This window comes from Pan paniscus, chromosome 13, assembly GCF_029289425.2.
Source record: "Pan paniscus chromosome 13, NHGRI_mPanPan1-v2.0_pri, whole genome shotgun sequence".
In the NCBI taxonomy this organism is placed as follows: Eukaryota; Metazoa; Chordata; class Mammalia; order Primates; family Hominidae; genus Pan; species Pan paniscus.
The window spans coordinates 62,962,714-62,983,014 of NC_073262.2; the positions used below are offsets into that span (position 1 = coordinate 62,962,714).

Sequence of the window (20,301 nt, forward strand, 5' to 3'; positions counted from 1 at the left end):
CAGTATTTTCAGAACAGAAGTGACAGCAATGTCAACTCTTTGGACATCTGCTCCAAGTCTCATTCTGGCAAGGGCAGAGCTATCAAAGACTTTGTCTGTCTGCCTGACAATTTCATCTCTCAGAAGGTAGAGGAATCCGTGAGGAAAATGGCTGCTCTCAAGTGAATTCTGATCAGTAAAAAAGGAACTGGTTGGAAATGTGGAAATACTGAGAGTCTCAGGAGAGATGTTTTCATTATCTTCGCCCCCTCACAGAACTCCCAAAGCTCTTTATTTAGATCTTTTCTTACTTCTCCTTATAATATTGTCACTTATAGACTTGTGTCTCTAAGATTGTCCCTTGAGGACTGGGACCACATCACATCATCTTTGTGTCTGCCAATGCTTGGGGTAGTTATCTTTTAAACACAAAAAAATCAATCAAATGTGCTTAGTTGGAAGATGAGCATAGTGACTTGCATAATTTCAGGATAATGTGACAACATTCTTTAAGAATTTTTTTTCTTGATCATAAAATGTTTTCATTGTTGAAAACTGGAAAAATTATTCAGGAAGTGTAAATGAGAAAATACAAACTTTCTATAATCCTCCCACTTGATAAGCACTTTGAAGTACTTTCTCCTTGTTATTTATTTTTAAGACAGTGTATCTCTCTGTCACCCAGGCTACAGTGTAGTGGCGTGAACATAACAGCCACTGCAACCTCAAACTCCTGGGCTCAAGCAATCCTGTCTGAGCCTCCCAAGTGGCTAGGACTACAAGTGTGTGCCACCATGCCAGGCTAATTTTTAAAATTTTCTTGTAGAGATGACTCTTGCTATATTGCCCAGGCTGGTCTCAAACTCGTGGCCTCAATCAATCCCCTGGCCTTGGTTCCCAGTGTTGAGATTACAGGCATAAGCCACTGTGCCCAGCCTCTCCTTGGGTTTTATACTTATTTCATAGTTTTGATCATACTGTATCTACAGTTCTGTTCCTAACACTTTTTATTCACGTTATATCCTAAGCATTTTCCATGTCATTAAAATGTTCTCATTTTAAAATGACCTCATATTATCTTGCATGTCTTTAGCATAACTACTGTCATTTAAAAAATAAAGCAACATAGGGATTTTCACTGGCTACAAGTTCTAAGAATTGTGGTATGTCTGAGAAGTCAAAAAGGAACCGGCAGGGCAGGGGAGACAGGTGAAGTCCCAAGTTCTTTCTCCGGTTTTGGGTTTTATCCTGAGTCAACTGTGGTACATCTGGAAGGTGAGTTGATGATGTGGAGTGACCAGGGCTGACGAGGAAGAGTTAAAGCTGGAAGGAATGCTCAACCCAGAGAAGAGCAGAGCCATGGAGTCACGTTTCCACACTTGAAGTATGACTGACTGACTCTGTGGCATCCCGGTTGGCAGCACTAAGGCCGGTAAGTGGGAATTTCAAAGCCACAATTTGGACTCCTCTGCAAACAAGTTTGAGAGCTGTTCCCTAAAGATACCTGATGCCCTGTGAGGCAGGCAGTGCCTGGTCCCTGGAGGTGTTCAAATAGGGCAGGTGGCTTCAAGGATACTAGAGGATAGGAAATCCCTGCAGTCTGGTTTATGGTCTGGGTCCTGTGTGAGCACTGGAATAGCCTACATCAAATCTTAAGTCTCTCAGAGTCGCATAAAAAAACCGAATTATTTAATTCAAAGCCACGTTTTCAATTCTGAGCAGCCCAGAGACCTGCCATCGCTTTCTCGCGCCGAGTCACGTGGTCTGGCAAGGCGCGCGGTTTCCTCCCTAGCCGCCCCCAGCTTCCCTGAACCTTCAAAGTCACATTTCAGTCACTCCCCAGTCTGACCAACAACGCTCACAATGAGGGCGCTGCCAGCACAGGCGACGGCCTGCGCTCCAGTCTTACGAGAAACCCCAAATTCAAGACCCCTGTGACCCAGCCTGTGTGCCCCGAGAGGCTAAACCTCCGCCCAGGGGCTTCCCGATGTTGGCTGCCGCGGGTCTGGGTTTTCGGCCTGCAGAGCTCGCGTCTGACGGCTGAGGAACAAAACGCCCTCCCTCTAGCGGCTCAAGCGCACACACCCTCTTGCCCTCCGCAGCCCCCGAGCGAGTCACGGGAGACACTCTGGAGCCATTTTGCGGGGCTGGAATTCCTTCGCCCGGCGGAGCTCGGCGCGCACCCCTCAGCTGTGCCGAGGACCCTGCGCCCGGGGCGCCCCGCGGCCACGTGACCGCCATCTGGCTGTCGGCCTGGACTGAGGGGGCTGAGCTCATCGCGTTGCTATTCGAGGGGCAGAGACTGCCTGGCCTTCCTCAAATCCTGAGCTCCCGGCTCTCCTCCCTCCCCCACCTACTTGACATCTCAGGCTTTTTGTGGAAGGGGCAGGGCGATTGAGAGGTCGGTGACCTTTGTCCCAATGGCGCTGGCTCTTTTCCTTTTTGGCTACCCTAATGGAATGAGGATATAATCAGTCATATCTTAACATTCATTGAGCCCCGGCTCAGGCTGGGAGGCACTGCCTTTCTCCTAGTGAATTTTAAATCAGTATTTGTGGGATTTAAGCTCCAGCGGATAAACCTAGAGCCACTGGCCATGAAGGGTGTGGCAGTGGGATGAAAAACGGGACTCCCGCCTCCACTCCCTGGCTTTCCTCATCCCAGCCACTATAGAGGGGAAAATACGTAGACCACAGAGCAACGGCCACACCCTCTTTCCTCTCCTCCAACCCCAGAATTCCACTTCAGTCTCAGAGCTTTCAGCTAGGTGGGGTTTATCCCCAAACGTGCCACAACCCCTCTAGTTATATGGGAGCGGTAACCGTGAACCACCATCGCTGGCTTGATCCTCCCTTTTCCGTGGATTGGTGCTCCTGAGTATGTTTACCGGTTTCAGTACATAACACAGCCAGATAGAGGGCCGCGGACTTCAGCGGCGAGAAGCTACAACAAAAATAGGGTGAACAAAAACGAAGGTGCCCAGGAGCCTGAATTGCATTTCTTTCTTACCTTTGGTCATAGAAAGGAGCACTTAGGTGTTTGGCTGGAACGCAAAGTGAGACCAGAGCTTACATTCTTAGCAGCCTGGGTTTGTCTCGAGAGGCCATGCTTCTCTCCTCCCTGACATTTTGCTCTCAGAAGCACCAGTTAGCATCAGAGGAATGTTGTTTCCTTCTCTGAAACAGCCATCAAGTACCAGCGATTTCTTGGCTCCGGCAAGTTAAGTGCTCTGACCCCTCCCTTATCTAACTCACCCCGCACACCATCCACATGGCAGGGGACGCAGCCAGAAATGGAGCGGACTGCATCTTTTCCTTGCCCACTCTTTTTATCACTATGACAGAGCCACTGGACACCAGGAAATAAATACTGAACCACCACACTAAAACGTTTACTCCACTTTGGGCAGAAGGAGCCTATTTTGCATATTAAGTGCCTCCTATAAAGCAGTCAAGTGAGGGAAAGAGGAGTTCTCGCTCCTCCGTGAATGCTGCACGGGAGCCTCCAGTCGGCAACAGCTGAACAGGTAGCTCTGAAAGAGGACCTTGGTCATAAACGCATAGATAAGATTATCCTGAGGTTCTCGCCCACATGCTTCCTTACCACAGGTGGGAGGGCTGCTGTTAGGCTCTCTTCCTTGCTGAGCATTGACAAGCAATGAAATAGTTGAGGCGTAGCAGCAAGAAAGGAGGAAGAAAAAGGGCCTGGTTTTTTGGTCTTTAAGAACAGACCACTAGTGGTGTATTTTGGGCTGGATATTTGCTGAGCCGACCGTTGACGTGCTGAGCTGACGGTTGACGTGCTGAGCTGAGGGTTGACGTCTCTGGTCATTACACAGATTTAAATAACCAGCAAAAGTGGGGTGGAAAGGTTTTTCCAATTGTTTTCAAGGAAATGTATTTTGAGGATATATTGAATCTGACATAACTTTCAACTCACTTTCAAACCAATCTACTGAGCTGAAGAAAGAGATCAGAAATGAAATGAAATTCTGATATACACTTAATCGACTTAAAAAAATTGACAGGAAAAATAAAATTTCAGATGTTTTTTATTCAAAGGTTCTCAAAAGAAATAAAACAGAAAAGCTAACAATCTGATCAAATGTACAGTTCAAAAATGTCTTTTGGCGTTTAACAACAAGTCCTAGGAAAGAAAACTACAGAGTTATCTTGAACCGGACAAATAAGTTACCACTGGCAAGTCTGTGGCACTAGTAAAACAAAAATAAAAAATTAACTCTCTTGATCATATAGATATCTCTATGAAAATCTTTTTTTTTCAATCTGTACAAAAGGTCTTTCTTCATAAATTAATTTTTTTTATAATTTAATGGCTGTCTACTATGTGATGTTTAACTGATTTTTTTTTTATGTACAGAGGTTATGTTTCCCAAATCTTACCCAGACGAGTATGGCACTTAGTTCAGACATTTCTAGCAGCAGATTTCCCCTCCCCTCTAACCGAGCTATCAAATTTCTGTCTTAACTAATGCAAAAATATCAAGTAGTGAGAGACCCAGGTTTATAACTGTACTAGGTACACAGAGGGTGCTGCGTTCAGTCTGGACTTTCACAAAGCAGTAATATTCCAGGGAGCATAGAACCAATAATACCACAACTTTAAAAAAATGAAACAAAAGCAAAAACAAAAACACATTTCTCTTATGACTATGTAATTTTCACTAGAATCTACACTTCTCAGAGCAGCAAGGACTTTTGAAACTATGAAATGTCACTGACATCTATCATCAAATACAAGCATAAAATTTAAGAACTAAAAAATACTTGAAAGAAATAACTGCTTAGCCCTAGCTCCTGAGCTAGGAGGATTTGGTCTGTGGAAACAGGGAGGGCCAGCAACCTGTCCCAGCACAAAAGAAAATAGACTCTGAGGTAGATAACTGATCATACACAGCTGACCAGACAAGTACACAGTTTTGGAAGACAACTTAATTTACCATTGCTTTTAAAACATATGCAATTGCCTTAATAAAAGAGCTTTAATAACAGTGAATTATCTTATATGTACTAAAGTAGAAATAACTGTGTATTTATGAATCAGGAATTTCATAGTTTCAAAATTGGTTTTCTTTACACTTGAACACTTGTAGTGATGATGTAAAGTGTGGCACTGCTTGGATCCAAATCTTCCTTCATGCTTTTTTGTTTGTGTGTGTCCATACATCAATTAAAATTATAAAACCTAAATGCAAAGGTACAAAAAAGGCACATTCTCCTAACCGCAAACTGGTCCGGCAAAAATAAAGAGCACAGAAGATGAGATGCTGAGACAAGTTGGAGCTACTGGTTACTGGCTCTTCGGTCTTTGGTGAAGTTACCTTTAAAAGTGCCAAGTCATTTTTATTTTTTCAAATTTACCTAATAGAGAGAGAGAGAGAGAGCTAGTAGCCAATCGTTTTGCTTCTATTCGTATCTCAGCTTATGTTTGAAGATAAATCCTTACTTTTAGCTTTTGCCACTTTGTTGCAATAGCAACATTTTTCGGTTTGCCAGATTTCAGGCATAATTCTCATTCTAAAGCACTATCATTAGTATAAAGGAAGGACAAAACATTCAGTGACTCCCCTCCCCCACCCCCCATCCCCAACCCCAACACTACCTACACTAAATCTAGTACATCAAGTTAGCTTTTTTTTTTCCTGAAAAAAGGCAAAAAAGACTTTACATTGCATCATACAGCAGATATCCTAAATCAGTCAAACTATCAGAGGAAACTGTTGGCGTACAGCCTTACAAACAATTTACCCTAATAAAAGTTCCCCAGTCAGAAAATGTGTTTCACACAAAACATTTTTCCCTTCTTGCATTTCACTACCTTACACATTATGTGAAAAATCATTAAGAACACCTACTACATATTTAAAAAAGCCAAAATTTCAGCAACTTTTATTGACTACCTTTTAAAAGCCCTATGCTGCTGTTTTACAAGGCATAATAGACCAGCTCATTTGGTCAAAGCATTCTACATCATTAGTTTGAACTAACTTTTACTGAAACAGCTACAGCATCAAAAGAGTTAAGGCAAATTGGAATTCATAGAAAAGGATAAGACACTTCACACTACGTTGAAAGAAAGACAGAAAGCTAAGAAAAGAGACACTGACGGCAACACTGAATTACAGCAACACTCGCACTGCAAGCACAGAACACCATGGGTGAAGTCGGACTATTTAAACTTCAGAAAGCCCATTTCATACAGCTGGAAAAAAAAAAACACAAATTAAACACAAAATGAACAAAACCACAAAAATCCGGTCATGCACTTGGATAAGTCTTCATGGTCTTTGTGCATACCCAGAAAATTGAAGTTTTCTTTTCTTTTTTTTTTCTTTTTCTTTTTTTGCATCATAACATTTGATAAAAATCTTTTGTTTTTGTTTTTTGTTTTTTTTTTTTTACTAAAATAAACCTGTTCGGGGGAACAGCTACTAGATGAATTTAAGGGTTTTATGCACCTTATAGAACTTATAGCAAAAATAGTTTTAGTTGATTTCATTATAAATAACGTTTTCAAGAACCTGTGCAAAACTGTCAATAATTTCCTAAAGCACAATTGATCAGAAAAATCCATGATTGTTCAGCCTTCACACCCTTCTTCATGTAAGAACACCTTTCTGTACATCTGGAAGAGAAAAATAAAAGACAAATGCTTTTGTAGATTTGGTGTGAAACACTACAGAGCTTTGTAATCTGTTTCTTGTTTTAAAGAGATATGTGTTTGAAAAAGGTTATGCTCATCACTGATGGTAGACTGATAAATGCAAACTCTGGAACTGATGGTTACTTTCAATGCCTGTCACATCCAGGACTTGCAAAATACTTTCTTTTCTAATTTAGAGCCAAATTCATTTGGGTCTCTAAAGAGTGACTTTATGAAATCAAAAATACATGTTATCACCAGGGCAATCCAGAAACCAAGGTATTCTATAACACCAGGGCAATGCAGAAACCAGGGTATTCTAAGTTCTACACAGCTATTTTATTACAGTCTACATGGTAAAGTGAAAAGTTTTGAAATTTGTGGTTCAAGTGAGAGTTGGAAATATAATCTTTCAATCTAAGGATATTGACATTTATCTAAATTCATAATCAAGATGTTGCTAAACTTGTAATGCTAGATTGAGCAACATCTTATGCTACAGGTCCTCCAGTTTCTGAGTATTAAAGTAATATGATATAGGATACTTGTATTATAGAACAATTTTGGTTCTTGGTGTTCTCTGATGTTACAGATTTTTATTTTTTTCTTTTTAGTGGGGAGAGTAATTATACATTTGGCTTCAGTATAAAGCATTCTCTTTAGACAAAATGATTAATCTTAAATTCATAAAATCAGTGATTTTAATATTTCAACAAGACTGGATGCCTTGGCCACGATTAAAGCAGTATGATAAAATCCGAGTTATCCCAATCACCATTCTGATTTTAAAAAAAGCCCTATAGATTGTGCTTGATTTGAGCCCCCCAGTTATGGAGACCTTTCCCTCATACCTCACAGTTACTTATTAGGTTGAAAGGTATATGGAGAATGGTCATTAGACGTCTCGACAGCCACCTGCTGTTGACCACTTGCCTCCTACAACAAACAAAGCAGAATGGATGAGACATGTTAGTGAAAAAACCTCAGCTCTGCTACTTAGGCCTGACTGAATCCAACAATGCCTTAAAAACAGTTACTCTTTAAAGTAAATTTCTTCACGTCATGTAGAGCTTTCAAGGTTAATCATTTCCCTAAGCAGCTGGCATGTCTAACAGACCCAAAGCACCTCCCATCCAAATGTTTATGACTTTCCTATTCTTATCAAGCTACAGCATATCAAACAAATCTCTTACCCTCTTATCCCCTGGGGACAGATGTGATTTGGAATTCAGTATTTTCAGATTTTATAATCTGAAATGTGGTATGCATATGCTGTATATCATTTAATGCCTCCAGTAGGGTCTAGGGCTGCACCTCATAAGCAAACATATTAATAGTTCTACACTGGAAGCCATGAAGCAGCACAGTTAAGTGGGATCAAGATTTTGTCTCATCTCAATTCAGGTTGAGTTTTGCCATAGGTCAGGTTTTATGCTAAATTAGTTACAAAGATAATTTTTATTTTCAGATTTCTTTTTGGGTTTCAGATTGCCGGTAAGGAATTGTAGGCTCTGGTAACTGTGGTTGTCAGTAATTGCACAAACAGAAGTAAAATACTACTACTACCACCACCACCACCACCACCACCACCAACACCTACTACTACTACTGCTACTACTATCACCACCACCACCACCAACACCTACTACTACTACTACTACTACTGCTACTACTATCACCACCACCACCACCACCTCCACCAATAGGCCAGAGTCCTATGATCCTTTCCTGGAATTGGAACCTTTGGGATCTGCCTAGTGGGCAAGATCAACTGGATTGATACATTTCCTTGAAATTTTAAGGATACTTTGCAGGAAAATGCCACGTTTTCTCTCTAACCATAATTCAAATGCTAGACTTCTTTCTTTCATATCAGTATCTTCCATAACAAGAACAGTTATCTAGCCATACTAACAGCCTCTGTAAAAACAGGTATAGCTTCTTCTTCATCCCTGTAGCAGTTTCAAAACAGCTTTCTCTTTTCCACTAAGTATCTTAACTACAACTGATTTCTTTTCGTCATTATTAATTATCATTGATACGATCTTTAGTACTGGGACTGCAAACTCCAGATTTATCTTATTATGTCTGTAGTATCATTTTATGAGAGACAAGACAGAACGTCCGAGGGGTATGAAAGGCACTATAGGCTTAGAAAATATTTCTGGGAGTCTTAAGAGGTGTGGCCTGGATGTTGTTACCCTAATTTGTCATGATCATAGCTCACTGTAGTCGCAAACTCCAGGGCTCAAGGGTTCTTCCTGCCTCATACTCCTGAGTAGCTGGGACTATAGGTCCATGTCACCATGTCTGGCCAATTTTCAAACAATTTTATTTTTTGTAGAGATGGGATCTCACTATGTTGCCCAGGCTGGTCTCTAACTCCTGACCATAAGCAATCCTCCCTCCTCAGCCTTCCAAAGTGTTGGACTTACAGGCATGACCCACCACATCTGGCTAAACGCAATTCTTTATGCAAATATTTGACGTCTGGTAGATTTTTCTGAGTTCTATTTAATTTACCCATTTCTGAAACTACTTATAGCCAGAATGGTCACTGGATGGTCTCTACCAACCTCAACAGGAACCGCTGTCGTCTGCATATGTGCATACTGTGGCAAGTAGGCTCCTTGCATAGCTGACGTTGCAGGCATGTACTAGAAAGAAGAATGAGGTCAGAATGGGCAATGGTAAACCATGCAAAATTTGGAGTACGTGGGGGGATTGTGAGATGGATATAATGTATTTGGAAATCTCAAAGAAGAAATTTAAATGGGCTACACCTCAAAGCTTAAATAGTGCATATAAATATGTCATACGGAAGGTAAACTGTTTTCTACTTTTTGAATCTGCTAAACTAAAAATTCCACATTTCTTTGGATTTGCTAACAAAGTGAAGATAAAAAAAGTTTATTATGGGTGAAGATAAAAAAGTTTGTCACTCTCAATAATTCATTATCACTAATGTGTGATTTTAGAAGATCTCTCCTCAAAGGACCTCATTATTTTCTAGCAGCCCCCTAAACTAGTACCTAGTATTGTTTCTACAGGTAGAGCCCACAGGGGTAAATGACTTATTTGACCTCTAACAGGTCACTGCAGATTAGGCAGCAAAGCCTGGCTTTTCTGACACTGACAAGTCATCCTTTCCCAAAGGCAGGAGAAATTTCTAGTCAGTCTCATTGCATATGTGTGGCCCTGGCTTAGCCTTCACAAGAAACGGCTGTAGGTTTTGAGTGTATAAGGGGAAAACGCACCACCCTTTGTTCTTTTAAGCCACTATAGAATAGAGGCTAAATTAAAATCCTTTAGCCATCTTACCAGCAAAATGCTAAGCATCAAACCTGGAAGCTGATCTGGTGCCAGCTCAACCTCATTACCCAAAGGAGTCCCCTGGACTTTGGTGAAATATTTCAATATTAAGACCATGATTCAATACTCCCAAACTCCATAAAAGAAGAAATAAGCGAGAAATAATTCCCTGCTTTTACCATCTTGTATTACCTTCGTCTTTCGCTTCATGACACTGCCACAGGGACAGTGGTACTAGTTATATAAATGACACTAGTCATAAAAGGCTAGATGTGGTCATGTGTGGGTGCTATATTCTCGTAAAGGAGAGATACCCAGAGAATAGACTTTCAGTTCATCAATTAATCAAGAAATAGCTGAGTATTTACTTTATGGAAGGTCATGTCGGGGGAAGAGAGGGGATTAGACATAATCTGTTATCATAGAGGCTGTCATTTGATAGGGAAGATACAGGCTGCATTAATTTACCCTCCTCTGTTTACAGAGACACATGATAATTATTTGCCACCTACTGTTCCGGTGCTGCCTAGTGACAGATGACTCATCTGCTGGGCCAGAGGGCTGATCATTGATGCGGGCTGTAGTGACATGGTGTGCTCCATTGAGGGAGTTAACACGGCACCCTGGGGAGTTGGAGACAGGAGCAAAATTAGACAGACTGAGGCAAGAGTTAAGATCCTGTAATTACTTTTTACAAAGGAAATACCTTAGTTTGTTTAAGAATGTGAAGCAAAAACAACCTCCCTCAATCTTGCAAATGGCATCATAAACAGTTTCCTAAAAATCTTCTAAATTGCTCTTCCTGAGAGTTTTTTAAGAGCATTAGGGGAAATGATATCTTGGCATTCACTTCACAACAATCCCTGTATTAAAGCCAGTGTCCCTCTTCTCCTTCCCTTTCCCTTCACTTCCAGTAACTGGAAGCAAGCTAGTCCAGCAGGAGGAGCTATCATAGGAAAAACAAACTGATTATCACTGCCTGCCTAGGGTTACAAAATGCTTTCTTAAAAAAAAATCTGAAAAAAAAAGGCAGTTGATGTTTTCTCCAGTCACCAAACAATGTATTATATTTAATAAGATCAATATAGTATTTTGTTTAACAATGTTCTATCCAGATAATCGTCTGGTTCAAGATCAGGTTGTTAGGATTGAGAGCACATTTCTTCATTCACTCAGTGTTTCTCAGAACTTTAAGTTACATTTTGGTGCCTGGGAGGGAAGGCAATTCAGATATGATTAATAATCTGAGTCCAGATTCTTTTATTTAATTTGAAAAAATGTTGGTCATTAAAATCAAATTAAATATATTTAGGAAAATAGGAGGGAAGAAAAAAACAATTGCTTCTAACTCAGCCAGTCTAATACAACCACTGTTAGCAATGTCAGGGTACTACTGCCAGATCATAGCCTCTGTGTGTTTCTGTACAGGTTCAATCAGAGCACATCAACAACTTCATATCCTGGGATTTTGCTCTTAACTTTGCATTCTATTCTAACCATTTACCTAGCTTGTTGAAAAACTATCATTATCATCATTTTTTTAAATGGTTACATTGATTGTATAAACCAAAATTCAATGAACTCTTTATTTTTGGACTTTTGCAATCACCTCATTATCTGAGAATACAAGTATTCTGACACGCTCTGTAACTACTAATGTATGTTTTGTTATCACTGTACCTGGCATCCCTTAAATACAACTGTTATTTATTGATAATTAGATAGACAATCTAGGACAGAGTTAGGTGTACAGGAACTTTAATTCTGATGTAAATCAGGCAGTTTAAAGCTGGGTGGGGAAAGGTAATGAATCCTCAGATAGCAACCTTCTGCTTACATTCCTAATGTCTCCTCAAAGATGTTAAGCTCAGATACGTGCAGTCTTTTTCTCAAATGTTGCCAAAAAGAAAAAAAGATATAGATGTGTGTCAGCGATAATGTTTGACATTAATATATTCTGTTAGGAATTTTTTTTTTAACATGCATCATCAAAAAGCAAGTGGTAACACGGAAATGACTCAGAAGCCTAGAAGATGGTGGAGCAGTTTCCTGCTCCTTTTTCTCATTCATTGGCACCATCTGTAATAGGAAGTCCTCAAATTCAAAGCAGGCTGATTTCCAAGCATTCCAAAATAGGGTAGCATGGAGTATCAGGGACACAGATTGCTATGGGCATGTGTGGATCAGTGCATGTATATTATGTACACATGTACAGGTAAGTGTGGGTTTGAAGATGTGTCTATGTATGTGCACATGTATAGATCTATATGTATGTGTATATATCACACAAAACGTATACATATATCAGAGCGCGCCTCTCCTATTTCATCACCTAAACATGTTTTATCTGCTTCTTAAAGGTCATCTCAGCAATTTCTCATTCAGAACCTGTTATCCCTGGATTGCTATTTCATATACATGGTCTTACATTGCAGTATCCACTTTAAAAGGTATCCGAAGACAAATTGCTGTCTGAACATAAGGCCAAGAATACAGTTCTTTTTCTAAGCAACCAAATCTGTTTTTATTTTACACATATTGTGAACTGTATTGTTTACCAGGATTCCCATTTTGCATCAGTTACTAGAAAGCTTAGAGCCAAATTTGTGATTTTCTCATGTGAGCATGCAGGTCATTGTGTTGGACATCCTTAGCCTTATTGTAACTTTGTTCTCCATATGTATTTTTAAATTTTCAAACCCTTCTTCCACAAACTAGATCTTATGTGTCTTTGAAAAACACATGAAATACACTATATAATAAGTATAACTCACTCAATTTAAAAAAATGTAATATATATGAATGCTCACGTCATTAAGAAATCACATTTGTTATTTACCAAATAATGTGCTACCACTTTAGTATTTATAATCTCCATAGAAAGGCCAAGTAACACTGACGAAAATCTTCATCTCGGTTTTGAACTTTATATCTGCATTAAACAGAATGTAAAAAATGAGAGCGGTTTTATCCCAAGTACTATTAAAAATGTAGCCTCTCATTTGAATGATCTCTAAAGAGCTGGTATGAATAAGAAAATGGTGCCCTGCCTCAAATATGATATATTTTAAGTTCTTATAGAAAATGTAACTTAATATCTTCTACCAAGTTGTTTTATAAGGATGAGAAGAAGTTTTATAATGAAATTGTACATTCTCATATTCCATGTTTAAAATTTCCCAAATCCTATACCACCCTTGGCAAATGGTTTTAACCTAGAGAGAATATACACATAACTTACTTGTAAAACACAAAGTCATTAAGATAAAAAACTTACAGGGTGCTGTAGAATATATGGTTGAGGTTGCATCCACGAAGGACTTTGCACCTAGAAAAGGGAGGATTTTGAAAGAAATATTGATTTTCATTGTAAAGCTTACCTATTTCTTTAGAACTCTTTTTAATCATGTTAAAAATCTACAGAAAGAAAACAAGGAAACAATACTATCAATGATTAAAAAGATTAAGGCAGTTAGAATTCTTGGCAAACTGGTCACTCTGAACAGGATGAAATGATTATTTAGAAACAATTTCTATTTGCCCACTCAAGAAGTAATTGTTGAGTATCAGGCAACAAAGAGAAAAAGGCGAAAAAGACTGGGCCCCACCCTCAAGAAATTTACTATCTATGCAAGGGAGATAAACACAGCAACAACTCAAATAAATAGTGAAAAGTGTTAACAATCACGGTATGAACTAGGTGCTTTAGAATTACAGATGAATGACGATTAATTCCAGCACATCTTATTAGAAGCTAACCCTTAAAGTATGTGCTTATTTAATACAAAAAACCAAATTCAATTTCTCTTTCATATCTAGGACATTAATTTTAGAAATCTTGTATTGTGGTCAACAATTTCTACTTAGTGCAGAAAATAAAAATCTGAAATTCAGATTAAGGAAATTAAACTTCAGTAACTAGATTTTGACATCTACAGTCAAATGGGCATCCACACAGTAGACCCTCTGAATTGAGAAATAGATGTGAGAGTCAGGTTTTGTGGCAGGAAAGAAAGCATGTGTAGTCTGCCACTCAAGAGAAAAACATATCAGCCCATTTCTTGATGCCCAGAGCTTTCCAGAGTCTAAGTAATTTCATTAAGTTTCAGTTTCCAATTCTTAACAACAAAACCCTCCTGCATTTTATCCCCTATTGTTAACTTCAGAGGTTCAACAGAGAGGATATGGGGAAGAGTCATGGGGGAAGAATGTATTGCGATTTACCTTGATAGCAGAGCCCCGATACTTGTTTTCTCTGGTTTCCTTTGCCACCTAAGGCAGACCAAAGTTAAGTGCTTCTGCCTTGTTAACATTTCAGTTATCTGGACTGTAGCCTTTCCCCATTGGGGTTGGTGGTTTCTTGCAGCTGCCAATTTCTCAAATCCAATTGCATAAGCTTATGGTGGTTTAGTGGAGAAAGGCCCACTCCAACATGAGTGCAGGGCCCTCACTGGATATATGATGGGAAGGCAAACAACTCCCTACAGACCCTAATTTGGGCCAGATGCCCCCATTTTTTATATGCTTCAGTGGTCTTAATAATCTAATAGCTTATAGCATTACAGGATTAGGGAACTATGACATCTAATTTTCTTTCTTAAGCAGCAAATCAGCTGCTGTCAATTTCTATTCCTCAATTTTCTAATTATAAAATGGGAATAATAATGTTTTGTAAACTCTTTACTATTGGTTCTTAACCTCTTTAGGGTCATGGAGCCCTCTGAAAACCTAATTAGGGAAATAGAACATTTTTCCCCACTTAGTTGCACATACACAAGCAACATTTTGCAAACAACTTAAGGAGTCACAGATCACTTAAAGCTCATCCACTGACCCTACTAGGTCCCTGAACTTATGTAGTTAAAAATCAGTCTTTGAGGCTATGGCACCGAGTGTCAGGCAATGCAATGAAATTCCATATGTATCTTAGAGAAATACAGAATGCCAGGAGAGGAAATAAGGCCTCTGAAATAATATGTTATTTCTAGTTAGCTATATCAAATCTATTACTGACACAGATCTCCTAATTTTTATTGTACAAAATGGTTCTGTGGCCAAATGCACACTGGTTTTATATTAAAGAGGGAAAAAGAGGTGTTGGAGAAATGTGTTAATAGCTGTAATATCTATAGCAACATAAATTCAAATTAATACTTACAACCTTTCATTTGCCTGAGAATAACTTACACTTGCCCCTATTTTCAGTGACATATAAACGACAGAGGTTTCCAAGTTCAGACAGTTAAGAAAGACTACCTTTTCATAGCAGACACAGGAATTGTTAATTAGGGAAGTGCACTAGAGCAGATCTCACTGAGTCTTATACAGTCAAAGAAAGGATAGGAATTCTAAATCCAAAACAACTAAAGAGGCATTAAATTAGTCAATACTACGCCCAGTAGAATGAAGCACCAGAATAAGTAACATAAGAACCCAGAGAGAAAAAAGAAAAGAAAACGAGTGACAACTCAGGGAAAGGAGGCTGTAAGAGCCTAGAAGCATAGGAGACTGTGAATGATAATGCCAATCCTCAGTTTTAGCGTATCTAATCACTTCTGTTATTCAAAACCATTTTTATGTTTTTAGGCAGAATTAGTTATATGACATTGCTTATTTTGGCCAATTCATTATTTAAACGTATAACTAATATACTCTTATTATCAGCCACCTAATCCTGCATATTAATGATAATAATCATAGCTAACATTAACTGAGTGATAATGGTATGTGAGGTCCTCGGCTGGGCTCTTTATACAGTCTCATTTGGTTTTCATAATTCTCTCAAGCCTATGAGATAGAAACTATTATTATCCCCATTTTAAAGATGAGGAAACTGAGGCTTATAGAAGTTAAAATAACACAACTATTAGATTACATATTGTAGTCCTCTAACCCCAGAAATTAGGACTACAACATCTAATTCAATTGTTTTAAAATCAAGAATACACAAAAATTTAGTCACACAGGATCCTGATGGTCAACAAAAGGGAACTCTGCTCCCACATGTCTGCAACTGAACTCCATTATAAGGTTCCTATCTGGGTCCAGGAAGTAATCCTGTTAGAGGTTTTCTGACACAGGAGGAGAAATGCATGTACACTACTGGGTTCATGGTGGACAGGAGCTACCTTTGCATTAAAATCAAATCAAATCTTGAAATACAAGACATTTCAAGAGTTTTTGTTGCTAAGTTGGGAATTTATTTTAAGGTAAAGCCTCCTCACTTAAACTAAACAGGAAGTCACCTTTTTGCTTTTATATTTTTACCTCAAATGTCAGCTGCATTGCTCACTTAATGCTACCTACTAGAGACACATCTTTATGTATTACCATGTTTATACTTGTTCTTTTATCAGTTCCTGCTGAAGAATAAACAAAAGCAAGGGTACACACCTATTCTGTATTATATCTAACGGCATTTATCTTAAGTTTCAATTTTTGGGACACATGGTGTCCAAAAGCAGGGCCCCTTGGTGAAGGAAGTGTTTGGGTTCATTCCAATCCAAAATGCTATGATTCCAAGGACTGACCACTGACAAACATTTTCCTTTGCTTTACATTCTCCTATACATAAATTGCTCTGCCAAATACAAAGCAGCTCATACTAAATTGGGTATCCAAGCTGCATAATATTTGACTCAAATTTCATAAACGCTCAAAATTTTAAGACACATAAAAATGTAGCAGAGATTCATGGTCCGCAAGTGGTTATACTGCTGACGAATCCTAAAGGTACAAACCTGGTAGGCAGATACAGGAGATGCAATATAGGGTGTAATAGAAGTTTGAGTGATCATTCGGTTTGTAGCAATACTGTATGGTGAAGGATAAAATCTAGAACAAACACAAAAGCCTTTATTAAGTAATCCTTTAAATAGAATAATTCATGGAACAAATGTCTGATATTTTCCACCTTCACATTTTCCCTCAAGCCATTATGGATTTATCTTAATGACATACCCGTTCTGTATAGCAGCTGTAGTTGGGTCGTAAGTAAGTGTCATTCCAGCCTATGGGAAAGAGAAAGAAATATAAACATTCATCTAGAAAGGCATGATTTAAAAATTCTATTTTTAGCCAGGTGTGGTGGTGTGCACCTGTAGTCCCAGCTGCTGGGGAGGCTGAGGTGGGAAGATCCGTTTGAAGCCCAGGAGTTCGAGGCTGTAGTTAGCTATGATTACATCACTGCACTCCAGCCTGGGCAACAGAAGGAGACCCCTGTCTCTTAAAAAAAAAAGGGGAGGGAGGGGAATTTGTACTTAGAGTCTAGTAGCATTTGATAAAATTGGGAGTTTCTGTTAGTCAAAATGACTATAAATATGAAAATTAATCTCTGGACCTGCACTGTCCCATGTGATAGTCATAAGCCACATGCAGCTATTTAAAACTACATAAAAAATCGATCTCTCTAGCATACTAGCTACGTTTCAAGTGCTCAGAGAGCCACCTGTGGCTGGTGGCTGTTATTGGACAGTGCAGATTCTAGAACATTTTCCCTAGACATTCTTGGATCAATATGTTATTGTTTTTAAAATAATAATACATGGAAAGTCAATACAGGGAAATGGACGTCCAACATTTTATTAGGAAATTGAGAGTTTTAATTAAAAAAAAAAACTATTCAAAAGAGAGGTGAAAAAAACCCCAACTCAGTGATAAATGTACTATTTATATATAAAAATTTAGATTATTATTTAGGATAACTTCTAAATATTATAAATATAAACCCCTCTAAGAAACCATGCTAGCCTGGGCAACATAGTTAGATCCTATCTCTATAAAAATTTTAAAAAATTAGGCCGAGCACGATGGTTCACGCCTGTAATCCCAGCACTTTGGGAGGCTGAGGTGGGTGGATCATGAGGCCAGGAGATTGAGACCATCCCGACTAATACGGTGAAACCCCATCTCTAGTAAAAATACAAAAAAGTAGCCGGGCATGGTGGTGGGTGCCTGTAGTCCCAGCTACTTGGGAGGCTGAGGCAGGAGAATGGCATGAACCCAGGAGGCGGAGCTTGCAGTGAGCGGAGATCGTGCCACTGCCCCCCAGCCTGAGCGACAGAGCAAGACTCCATCTCAAAAATAAAAAATAAATAAAAAAAATAAAAATTTTTAAAAATTAGCCAGGAGTGGTGGCATGTCCCTGTCGTCCCAGCTACACAGGAGGCTGAGGTGGGAGGACTGCTTGAGCACAGGAGTTCAAGGTTGTGGTGGGCTATAACCACACCACTGGACTCCAGCCTGGGCAACAGACACCATGTTTCTTCCTTTCTGTTTTTTTTTTTTTATTTTGTTTTTTTTTTTTTTGAGATGGAGTCTCGCTCTGTTGCCCAGGCTGGAGTGCAGTGGCATGATCCCGGGCTGCAGTGATTCTCCTGCCTCAGCCTCCCAGGTAGCTGGGATTACAGGCATGGACCACCACGCAGGGCTAATTTTTGTATTTTTAGTAGAGACGGGGTTTCGCCATGTTGGCCAGGCTGATCTCTAACTCCTATCTCAGGTGATCTGCCTGCCTTGGCCTCCCAAAGTGCTAGGATTATAGGTGTGAGCCACTGCGCCTAGCCTACAGAAACCCTGTTTCTGAAAAAAACCAAAAACAAACCCAAATCACTTGTGTTTTTCTTATGGCAATTTAGAATGCTCTTTTACTTCATGTGTAGCTAGCTGGTAAACACAGCTGCTTCCACCACCTATCGGTCCATCTGGAGAATCACTCTATTATCACCATATATAATGAAAATAATTTTAATTTGGCATCACTTGAATTATAATGTACCAAAAGGAAGATTTAATCCTGGCACCTATTTCAGAAGTGTGCAGCCAAGTCAAGATGCCTTTTTGTGTTACTTTTCATGTGGGCATTCAAGATCACACCCCCTCCCCCACCCCGTAAAGTTTCAAGAAAGGACTTACAAGTCTCACCTCTCCTTCTCTATGCCATGGTCTTCCATTAGGGATGTATTTGTTTGGGTTCTGTCTCTTTTTCTGTCCTCCATCAGCAAACTTACACAATAAAGGTTCTGTGGGGGCTAAGTAAACAGAGAAAAATAAAATGAAACCACAATGATATGTGTATGTGGATGACAAAATGTATTACAAAAATAGGAATAGTGTTCACGCTATTAGAAAATTCATACAACACTTTAAGGCAAAAGCAGTTTACTCAGACCTTTGTAAAACTGTCCACGGTGAAAAACGTAGTGCAGAAAAACATACTAGTTATTATTTCTGAACATTTAAAGAACTATTCTGAGGAAGCAAAGGAATCTTTCGATTCACTTTCACACTTAAGAGTAGACACATTTCTTTTGGTTTTGGGCCCTCTCCAATTCCACCTCTGGACCGTCACCAAAATAATCTTCAAATTCAATAGGATTGTGCCATCCTCCCCTCCCCCAACTTAAAATGGTCCCTTAGCGTCCCATTATAATTCCTAAGAGGGACCCTTCACTTCTCCCAGTAGAAAACAAGCCACCTCTACACTGCTCACACATATATTTTTATTCACAATTTGTAACAATTGGTGAGTATGTTTACTTGTTTGGTGTCTGTTTCCCCTTCTAGGCTATACGCCCCATGGGGGCAGTAACATTGTCTGTTTTGTCTATCACTGTATCCCCAGTGCCTAAGTGTCTGGACTTTGTAGTTGCTTATTACATCTTGGTTGCATCAATGAATGAATAGAAATAGGTCTCATATGTTTATTTTTGGGATACGTCAGTGAAGATGGCTGTTGTGAGAAAGCTAAAAATACTTGTCCACCCTATTTAAAGGTTTTTCTGTGCCTTTAATCATACAACTGAGCATTGCTTTACTATATATCTATATACCACTATATATAGATCTGTATATTATTACTATATTACTTATAATATATATTACTATATATCTATACATTTATATAAATTCTTCTTACAGAATCCATGAGGCCAAAACAGAAAAGCAGAAGATGTAGAGAATATTTTCAAGGATATATACTCATTAGAGTTAAAAAAAAAAAAAAGTCTACAGACAGCACAATAGGGCACCAGTAACTTTTCCTTTTCTTTGCTTTTCTGCAATGGAAATAGCAGTGTATTCCAGAAAGTTGTGCATTTTTCTGTGTTTCTAGTTAATGTAATAAAGGCAATCACACCTTCCTGTCTGGTTCCCACATTCTGTCCTTTGTCTACTGTAGAACCATGATTACTACTTTCAAGTTCTGTTTCAAAGTTAAATAACCATGAAGAGAAAAATATTACTTGTGGAAAATTTACTCCTTTCTCCTGTGCCTCTTATTATCCTAATTCATCTCTTATTTTATTTCATGATTACCCACCCACTAATGACAGGGTGGAAGCAGTAGTG

At 39.1% G+C, this 20,301-nt stretch overlaps 1 protein-coding gene across 17 annotated transcripts in view; it reads right to left on the reverse strand.

Annotated features, from left to right (window-relative positions):
- Positions 1 to 4,012: 4,012 nt before the first annotated feature.
- RBMS1 (RNA binding motif single stranded interacting protein 1) overlaps positions 4,013 to 20,301 on the reverse strand; it is a 220,206-nt gene continuing 203,917 nt past the window's right edge. For 5 of the 17 annotated variants that reach the window (XM_034954373.3, XM_034954372.3, XM_063595411.1 and 2 more), the window contains exons 7-15: positions 18,868 to 18,983; positions 16,915 to 16,964; positions 16,695 to 16,788; positions 14,179 to 14,226; positions 13,232 to 13,282; positions 10,467 to 10,577; positions 9,219 to 9,299; positions 7,494 to 7,578; positions 4,013 to 6,624 (exon numbers count right to left, since the gene is read on the reverse strand). In XM_034954373.3, the coding sequence (XP_034810264.1) occupies positions 7,501 to 7,578; positions 9,219 to 9,299; positions 10,467 to 10,577; positions 13,232 to 13,282; positions 14,179 to 14,226; positions 16,695 to 16,788; positions 16,915 to 16,964; positions 18,868 to 18,983 (629 nt within the window). In that variant the 3' untranslated portion in view covers positions 4,013 to 6,624; positions 7,494 to 7,500. The remainder of the gene's footprint in view (positions 6,625 to 7,493; positions 7,579 to 9,218; positions 9,300 to 10,466; positions 10,578 to 13,231; positions 13,283 to 14,178; positions 14,227 to 16,694; positions 16,789 to 16,914; positions 16,965 to 18,867; positions 18,984 to 20,301) is intronic. The other 12 variants (XM_063595403.1, XM_034954375.3, XM_063595405.1 and 9 more) reach the window with 3 other exon arrangements.